This window comes from Galeopterus variegatus, unplaced genomic scaffold, assembly GCF_000696425.1.
Source record: "Galeopterus variegatus unplaced genomic scaffold, G_variegatus-3.0.2 Scaffold829, whole genome shotgun sequence".
In the NCBI taxonomy this organism is placed as follows: domain Eukaryota; kingdom Metazoa; phylum Chordata; class Mammalia; order Dermoptera; family Cynocephalidae; genus Galeopterus; species Galeopterus variegatus.
This window is the reverse complement of record NW_007726940.1, coordinates 34,756-45,004: the sequence shown is the minus strand read 5'-3', so window position 1 is coordinate 45,004 and position 10,249 is coordinate 34,756. Positions and strand designations below refer to the sequence as shown.

Genomic DNA, 10,249 nt, shown 5'->3' with positions numbered 1-10,249 from the left:
CCCGAGTGAGCCACGGGCCGGCCCCCTTTTTTTAGTCTTTTTAAATGGACAGACTTGCTTTATGGCCACGGATATGGATTATCTTGGTGAATATTCTCTTTGCACATGAAAAATATATGTATTCTGATGTTTGAGGGAGTGTTTGTAAAAATGCCAATTAGTTTGAATTGGATCGTAGCGTCTTTCAGGTCTTCCATATCATTTACTTGTTCTGTCAAATCTGAGAGGGATGGCGAAATCATCAACTAATAATTTTGAATTAGTCCTTTTCTCCCTTCGGTTCTATCAGATTTTGCTTCATGTATTTTGAAGCTCCCTATAAAGTACTGCATAAACATTTAGAACTGTTAAAACCTAATGAATTGACTCGATTATTATGAAATAGCCTTTCTTATGCCTGGTATATTCTTTGTTCTGAAATCTGAAGTTTACCCTGTTTGATATTGATATCTAGCTTTCTTTCTGTTAGCTTTAGCATATTTTTCCATCCTTTACTTTTAAGCTATCTGTTTCTTATATTTAAAGTATGTTGCTAGAGTGCGGTGCTGATAACAGCAAGGCCGCGTGTTCGGATCTTATATAGGGATGGCCGGTTGGCTCACTTAGGAGAGCATGGATTAGGTGGGTTCATGCCTGTCATTTAACTCTTCATCTTGTAGGCTGAGTCATGCCTCTTGACCTTTCTGAAAGCTCCTATCGCTCCTGATCCTTCATCCCCATTGTAACATGTGGCACACATCACACTGCATTTTGTTTGCTAAAGGCCCTGTAGAGCCTAAGAGCTTTGTTGTGTCCCTCAGTATATCCTGAGCCTAGCCAAGGTACCCTTTAATGGAAGGAATGAATGGGCACCAAAATCTCAGTCTACTCTCATGAATTTACCCTTCAGAGGCTTCCTTCCTATGGAAGTGACCAGAACCATCTTGCCCTCTCACCATCACCTGCCTTTTATGCTGAACTACTCTCCCAGATCAAGATGTGGTGATCTGTCCTGGTTTGTTTGTTAGTTCTGAGGACCAATGTCCCAATAATCAACTTCGTAAGAGGATCAAGCCAGCTTTCTTCACTGAAACTTTTCATGTCTCAGAGGGATCTAGCAAGACACATAAATGGATTCCTTTTACATCTTCAATTAGATCTTAGGTACTGATCTAACAGTCTCAAATCTTACATTGTCTATGGTGTAAACCTTAGGAAATCCTACCTTTGTCTTCCACAGTGGGCATCTCCATCAGAGGCAACTGAAAGTTTCATATCAAAAGAAATTTGGTTGGCACCTCCACAGTTCTATGAAATAAGGAGACTTGAACTCTTTGCCTCTCTCTCTGAATTGCACAAATTTTGTTTGGATCGTGCACTAGAAGGGCTGGAAAGATGGATGCCAATCAGTTTATTAACTGCTGATGGGATGGTCCAGCTTTTGCCAGGTAAATCGGTGAAGCATCAATACTTTTGTTAGTATTCACATTCAGTGCAGTAGCTGTATGGCAGTATTTTCCAACATGGAGACATGAATTACAGTTTATGTTTTATAGGCTACATGATATTAATTAAATAATGTCAAAGTTTATAAAATATCCGTGGTATTTATTATAATCAGAAATTCTGAACAATATAACATACACACATGTACACATATATATTTATATAAATATATTTCCTAGACATTGAAAATGTTCTTTCCCAAACATCATCTCACTTTTCTACATATTAACTTTGAATTGTGAGAACTTATTTGAATTAGGGATTTGTTGATGGTCGCTTGTTATTGAGTGAACACAGGATGGAGCCTTATTGGCAGTTTAAGAGTGGGGCTTTGTGACTTGTCTTACTTTGTGGCTACCTGCTCAGTTCCTGAGAATACTGATAACTTTTGCTACTTAATGTACAGGGGGACAATTTAGGAATTTTGATGTAAATGGTAATTTCTCTAAATTAACCTTAAGATGATTAGAATAGCCCACACTGAAACACCAAAAGTATATGAATGTCAAGGCCAATATTAATATCAATATCAAATAGAATAAAGGGAGTCATGAGCTAGGATAAAAGTTATAGTTTGCAATGAAAACTTACCAGTCGTAGATGTCTATGTGCCCAAAGAAAATTCTTGGCTGGGGGATGTGGGAGGGGAATATTAAAAACACAAGAAAAAAGTGCTGGCTGGTTGGCTCAGTTGGTTAAAGTGCTATGTTATAACACCAAGGTCAAGGGTTCAGATCCCTGTACTGACCAACTTTCAAAAAAAATTTTTTTTAAATAAAACACAAGAAAGAAATTGAAATAAGCTCATCAAATTAGGGTTAACAACCATTTCAGTTCCAAACACATGAAATAGATAAAAATAAATACTGTTTTATATGTCACTAATATATTGGAATGATTTATAAAATAATAATTTATGGAATTAAAATTTTATTTTTCAGGAGATGAGATGTACTTAGAAGATTCAGACCTTTTAGAAAATCTTTTGTCTACTGAAAAAAAGATTGAAGAAATCATGAAGGAAGGCAAGAAATTTCACCGAATAGTGATACACGATCGCCATCTTTATAATATCCATGTGACTGTTCAGTCAAAATATAAACACGTTTATCCTAAGAATTATGTGTTAAGTAAGAGTCACTTGTAGGATGCCGCTTGTTTGTTTGTAAGCTGGCCTACTTGAACACTTAATGAGTGATGAGAGTTGACTAAACTTGCTTAAAACTTAAGGAACTCTGTGCCTGTAAAAGTTATAACGCAGTGTTTCTTATTTCTTTTTTTTTTTTTTTTCCTTTTTGTCTTTTTTACTGACCGGTAATGGGATCGTAACCCTCAGTGTCACGCCCGCACCGGGGACCGGCAACGGGATCCAAACCCTCGGCGGGAGCGCTGCCACACCCCCAAGCGGCGAACTCTCCAGTGCGCCACCAGGCCGGCCCTTTTTTTTTTTTTCTTATTTCAAGTGTATTATGGATTTCTCTTGCTTATTTTATTTTTTAAAACTTACTGTATGCCACAAGTATAAAGTTTATAAAGTGTATCATGTTACCAAAACAAAAATTTTACAAGGGTTCCCAGTTCTATACAGTTTTATTATCTCAAAAGTTTAAATAAAATGTTCTACTGCCACTAAAAAGCACAGCAATGCCATTGTTCTCACTGTCCAGTGTTAGCACTTTCCTTGGTTTGCTTTGGAGGTTGATCCATGAATATCTTTGACTTCCTGCTGGAATTGATTTATGGTGTCTGATTATGTGGTGAACAGTAGACTGAGACAACCTTCAAGTGATAATGTCACTGTTTTCTTGCTATGTCTTTAGCTTGATGATCAAAATGCAACTCTGTTTTATACCAATTGGCATTAGTTACTGTGTTTTCCAAACTGGAAACCCATTTTAGTTAATATTTTAAAGAAATATGAAGTCATAACAAAAGCCATCATTGTTTTTACTCCGGAGAGCTAGTTAATGAATACAAAAGATTAGAGAGTTCTAGTGTTTAATTAAATGATGTTTATTTTCAGTATGATTAACATGGGTAATTTTTTTCACCTCCTTTATGGAGGGATAATGTTTATTGATTAAAGAAGAGAAATAATAGTTAAGATATCAGTTCTGTTTCAAGATCTTTGACTATATTTTGCATTGTACATGGATTTTGTTTTTCATTAAATGTCTTTGTTTTCCTGCCTATAAAATAAAGGCAATGATAAAGTTTATACATATTATTTAATCCTGATTAGAGGAATATATCAAGAGCAGTGGTTCTCAACCCAGGCATTTTGCCATCAGGGGATATTTGGCCATGTCTGTAAATATTTTTCATTGTCACAATTGAGGGGGTATACAACTACGATCTAGAAAGAGCCCAGGGATACAGTTAACTAGCCTCCAATGCACAGGATAGCTGCCCACAACAAAGAGTTATCTGGCCAAGGGTGAGAAACCCTGATCTAAAGTAAAACCTTTTTTTTTTTTTCTTCAGTAAATGGTTTCAGTATATAAATTTTGAGAACCATAGATACTGTTATCATTCTATTTGGCCTCTGAATATACAAAAATTCTCCTTACTGACTTTTGGCCTTGGGCATAATGTTTTTTCATTCTTACAGGATACTAGACAGTTACAGTTGGAAAGGGACCTCAGTGAACACCATGATTTTGCCAGTGAGAAAACAGAAACAGATACACACAGCCAATTAGTGCCATAGCCAAGAGTAGAATCTGAATCCTAGCCCTGTGTGTGCCCTTTTCGCTGGAGTTACTATGGCTCACTTGGTGATTTTAGGAAATGTAGTAATAAAGTAATGTGACTGATTTTTCTTCATAGAAAATATATAGTTTTGTTGTTTTTCATCTGAATGTACCTTATCTCCTTCTAGTAATTCTTCTGTCTTTGTTTTTGGTGACTGACAGGTAGGGAGATCCTTCCTTGGTGTTATCAACACTGTGCTCTAGCCAACTGTCCTTCCAGTAATTCTTTTTGTGAGACTGTCACATGACTTCCTACCTGTAGTGATACCCTTCCCCCTCAGCCCAAAATGTTAGAGCTGCCTTCATGAGCTGAAAAATTATGTTGTTTTATTTAGTCAAGGGTTAAGATCCCCTTACCGGTCATCTTTAAAAAAAAAAAAAAAAAAAAAATTATGTTGTTTTATTTTTTATTTTATTTTATTTTTTTGTCTTTTTCGTGACCGCTAAGGGGATTGCAACCCTTGGTGTGGTGTCGCCCACACCACGCTCAGCCAGTGAGCACACCGGCCAGTCCTATGTAGGATCCGAACCGCGGCGGGAGCGTCGCTGCGCTCCCAGCGCCGCACTCTCCCAAGTGCGCCACGGGGCGGCCCAAAATTATGTTGTTTTATAACCCAAATAGTATATATGGCATTTATAATATGGTCCTTCTTACCTAATGTATTCAAACTACCTGGGCTCCAGATAGAAGCAGAAAGGTGACTACTTGTCCCTATCCCTCCTCTTAGTCACCTTCCATACTGTATCCCTACTCCATGCCACACAGTTCTCTGTTAATAAGACAGTTCAGAGTAACCTATAATATGGGAGATGTAATGAGGACTCAAGTATAAGATGACTCCCTCTCTTCTGAGGGATAGTGTGTGGGTATGCGAGGAGGGGATTAAAGTAAGATGTCCTTCAAATTGAGAAGGTATTTTGAGACCAAAGAAGGAAGCAGACAGGTCCATTTGATAATCAGAGATATTTATTAATTGGGTGACTTACAGATAGGAAAGCTGGATGCAGTGAAGAATAAGACATCAGCAGATGAGAGCTCTCTCTCTGCAGGCTAGACAATGTTTATATAGCAAAAGCCCCAGTTAACTAAGAGTAACTTCAAGGAGACAGAAAAACAAGGTAATAACATTCACCAGGTGTTTTGTGCTCCATGAGAGGTGTTGTCTTGTGAGTTTAGTGCTCAGACCACTGATGCCACCTGCCGTAGTAAATCATTCACTCCCTGAAACTTGTGTTTCTTTTACAGCTTGACCCAAGGTTAAGGGTTAAGGTGTAACTAACTAGTCAGTGAGGTTACACAGGAGTCAACATGACAGGCAGGGTACAAAATGGTGTTAGTTTTGTTCACTCTCTAACAACGGGGGTGAGGCCATCCTATCATATTTGGGCATATGTAGTTATTTCATACTCTTTCCTCTCTCCTCAAATCTTTATTTTTTTCAACCTCAACTTTGGACAGTTTTCCACTCCTCCTTGCTTCCCCTCCCTTAGCCACTACTCTTTTTTTTTTTTTTTTTTTTTTTTTTTTGCAGCTGGCCAGTACAGGGATTAAACCCTGGTCCCTGTTGTTACCAGCACCATGCTGTAACCAACTGAGCTAACCAGCCAGCTGTACTCTGTCTTGTTAGTTTCTTTTCCTCTAACCTTTAGATGTTAAAGTCCCTCAATCCTTGTTCTCAGACCCTTTTCTTTCCTTGAGTGAGGCAAGTGACCTCCAGGTCACACCCTTCAAGGAGGAAATTGCTTGCCCTCCACTTTCTCTTTTCCCTTCTTACTGGCTGGAAATGGAGCAGCTGCTCTGGACCCAGAGACAGAAGCCCTGTATTAGTGCATAGGTGCTCTGGACTGCTCACCTCTTGCTTGTGACATGAAAGAAAATACACTGCTATTTTATTTAAGCCATTATGTTTTTGTCTTTTTTTTTTTTTTAAAAGATGACCGGTAAGGGGATCTTAACCCTTGACTTGGTGTTGTCAGCACCACGCTCAGCCAGTGAGCGAACCGGCCATCCCTATATGGGATCCGAACCCGGGGCCTTGGTGTTGTCAGCACCACGCTCTACCGAGTGAGCCACGGGCCAGCCCAAGCCATTATGTTTTTGGATCTCTTTGTTAAAACAATTTAGCTTGTTCCCTAACTTATTTTCTACAGGAGGAATAGATAAAGAATATATTGAAAAGTCTGGGAAATCACTATTCTGTATATTTAGACATCTAGATGAGTAAAATAACATCTCATACCTCATTGTAGAATTGATGCTGATGTTTATGCTGCATAAAACTCAAGACATTTACATTTGGGTTATTAGTTAATAACAATTAGCTCTGTGGTAGGTGCCATGTCTGTGTTAAGCTAAGCATACTTTAATATTCAGTATTTCTCTTGACTATTGTATAAGCTAATTATGATAAGAGATTTGAGTGAAAGTACTAATAAACTTACCTCAGACTAAGACCACACAGGAGAAACTTCAGCTTAAAGGAAATTAGAAGGCCAGAGGGAAGAAATTACAAGTAAATGAAGGATGTTTTAAAACTCAAGTACTGTAACTAGAATGCTGCTCTGAGATATTAAAATACCTAGGTATTTAAAAGACATTGTTAGTTGACATTTATTTTTTAAATGTATTTAAGTAAAATTTAAGAAATACTTGCGCTAAGCAGAACTTTCAGGTTTCTTTAATTTTGTTAAAGTATTTATTTACTTTCTTGTATTTTGAAAAGATGTAGTGAACATATCGACCATTAAACATAATGGTGTCCATTAAAGGAAAAAGAAAAAAGAAAAAAGTAACGTTTATGTTTTTTCTTATCAAATAATGGGTGATATATTTCCTACTTCCTCTCTCTCTCTCTCTTTTTTTTTTTGCCTTAAATCATTTTAATTTTACTTTTACTTTAAACCAGTTACAAAGGTACTCAAATTAAGGTGAATTTTAATTTTATCATACATTCTTACCCACATATATCTTGCCTTTTTTTATTTTTATTTGGTTTTGGTGGCTAGCCACCCATGTATATCTTGAATTCTATCTTCTGACCTCTGTACTGCTATCAACTTAGTCTATGCCACAGTTTCTCTTACCTAGGCAGCTATAACAGACTTGCAGCTGGTCTATTTCTTTTCTTCCTTTCACAATGCATTCTCACATTGAGCTGGAAAAGTGATCTTGAAGTTGAAAGGTAAGTCATGTCCTGTCACTGCCCTCAGTAAAACTCAATGGCTTTTCATTCTTATAATCTAAATTTACCATGTCTTACAAAGCCCTGCCTTTCTTTCATCTTACCATGCACCCCTCTCTGTTTACTCTACCAACAGAAAGTTCTTTCTGTTCCTCGACTGCTCTGCTCTTTCCTACCTCAGAACTTTTTGCACTTACTATTACCTTGAGACAATCCTGGATCTCTGAACAGTTTTTATTCTTGGGCCTCTCTGTTACTGTAACCTCAGTAAAAGAGGCATTAAAGACAGAGGATGACATCTAATATGTGGATTATTGGCACGTTGAAAAGAAAATTCCAGAACAAATGGAAGAGACACATTACTTAGAGAAGATAATTAAGTTTTCTTGAGCTGAAGAAAGATACTGATGTTCAGATGTCATGGTCAAAGCAAAATTAATGAAAATTATCCAATACTTGGATAACATTTTGAATTTCAAAGATATGGAATACTACAGATTTTCAGGAAGAAAAAAATTAGAGTTACAAAATCAGGCCTCTGTGTGTCACAGAGTAATGGGATACAATGGACAGCATATATAATATGTTGAGGGGAAGAGGATGTGTGTGCTCAATGATTCTATATCAACCACATGTGAAAGCCACAGAAATCTCATTGGTAAATGGGCTCTGAAGATTCCACCCTCTGAAAAAATTCACTGACACTAGATGACTGAAAGATAAATCAAAATAGACATTTTTGAAGTAGAAGTGCATGGTAGAAATCTTAATGGTGAGTATGAAAATCACTTAAATATAGGAGTCAATCTGAGTAATTACACATGGCTAAAAAAGCACAGCGAATGTTAAAAATAATTCATATTTTAACATAGTAAAAGATAATAAAACACCTTTTTAATAAAAATAATTTGGTTCAGTAATCCCAGATTATGTTGTCATAAACAGGAGTGGCTATGGGAGGAATAGAAAAGAACATGAGAGGAGGGAATACATAGCTGCAGTTTTGTGATAAAAGAGAAATACCCGTTGAAGTGTTTTTAAGTGGAAAAGTTAGCTAATAGAATAGCCACTTTTCAGATCGCTCTAAAACAGGGCTGGTAGGTTAGCTTGGTTAGAGTGTGGTGCTGATATCACCAAGATCCAGGGTTCCATCCCTATACAAGCCAGCTGCAAAACAACAACAAAAAATACTCTAAAAAGCATAATTCCTAATGCAGAAAGTAGAAAACATTGGAAATAGCAACCAAGCACAAAAAGCTGAGAGCTTAGAATAAGATGATTGAAGTAGAAATAGGTATTAATCATGACCATACACAAAATGGGTTAAATTTATTACTAGATAAAGAATCTCAGATTAAGCGTTTTAAAACCTAATTATAAGTTGTCTAAAAACAATTCTGCGGGAAGGCTAAAAATAAAAAGACGGAAACAAAAACAGGAAGAGCTTAAAGAGTATTAATCAGATGAAGTAGAATTCAACATTTAAAGCAATATATGAGACGAAGGTTAATTTTGCTTTGATAGTGTATAGTTCAAAATGAAGATAGGAGAATCTTCTTGCAGCTAATAACACTGAGTTATGAAAATACATTGAAACATAAGAATAATCTGATGAATGTATGATATTAGTGGGAACCATGAACAAGGCTCTCTCTGATGGACAGACTCGGTCCCTGGAAGATAACTGAAGTGTCTGGGGAAAACACTGGTCAGGTACCAGGCTTCTATTCTGGGGTTGAGTGCCATACTTAACAATGTCCACTTCCTCTCAATTGATATAAGATATATAAGAAATAAAAACTTAAAAAGTTATTTAAAAAAAAAAAAAAAACAGCTGACAAAATGTTCAACCAGCCTTTAGGCCAAATTTGGTTTTCATCCCTTTTTTGTAAAAATGATGAGAATATTTTTAAACTGGACATGTGCAGACTGCTTTTTAGAATGAGGACTCCAAGGTGAGATCATCTGAACTACATTTGGGGCAAGAGGGATCTGAGAGTTAGGAAAGGGAGATTGTCCTTCTGGTGCCCATTCCCAAGAATTTTGCCAGTTCTGGAAAACTTAGACCAGCTCCTCTCTACCCTTCCCTACTTCCACCCTTGCAAGTGGCACATAGACAGGAGAGACCAGTCTGAGCATGACTGGAGGTCCTGCTATCTCAGACTCCCCCTCCTGCCATTCCTTTTTTTTTTTTTTTTTTTTTTTAAGATGACCGGTAAGGGGATCTTAACCCTTGACTTGGTGTTGTCAGCATCACGCTCTCCCAAGTGAGCCACGGACTGGAGCTATCCCTCCTGCCATTCCTAATGCTTTGCCTTCTCTTCCTTTCTCTGTTTTCTGGGGGTGGGGAGCAAAAAAAAAAAACAGAGCACTCTCTATTCAGGTCTCTTACAGAACCAGAATATCATTCTCATGAAAGGAGAGACATTAATTTCCTAATAGCATCTGGTCACCCCGTGGTTCCTGGAAGAGCCAGTCTGCTCATGGCAGCTTTAGAAACAGCTTTTGGGGCCAGCCCGTGGCTCACTCAGGAGACTGTGGTGCTGATAACACTAAGGCCCCGGGTTCGGATCCCATATATGGATGGCCGGTTAGCTCACTGGGTGAGCGTGGTGCTGAGAACATAAAGTCAAGGGTTAAGATCCCCTTACCGGTCATCTTTAAAAAAAAAAAAAAGAAAGAAACAGCGTTTGGTTGCTCACTGTGCCATGACCTGGCCATATTTGTGACTGGCCCCTATTAAACCTTCCTGCACTCCTGAATAAGTCTTACAGCCTGCTTGGCCATGGCTTAACTTTTTTTTTTTTTTTTTTTTTTTTTTTTTTTCCC

The 10,249-nt window shown here is 37.6% G+C and overlaps 1 protein-coding gene across 1 annotated transcript in view; it reads left to right on the top strand.

Annotated features, from left to right (window-relative positions):
• The window catches only part of NUDT19 (nudix (nucleoside diphosphate linked moiety X)-type motif 19), a gene marked incomplete at its 5' end in the record, with an annotated part of 4,092 nt that extends 1,274 nt beyond the window's left edge, over positions 1–2,818 (top strand). The window contains 2 exons of the mRNA XM_008572747.1: positions 1,220–1,427; positions 2,427–2,818. Coding sequence (XP_008570969.1) covers positions 1,220–1,427; positions 2,427–2,632 — 414 coding nt within the window. The remainder of the gene's footprint in view (positions 1–1,219; positions 1,428–2,426) is intronic.
• Between the last annotated feature and the right edge of the window lie 7,431 nt (positions 2,819–10,249).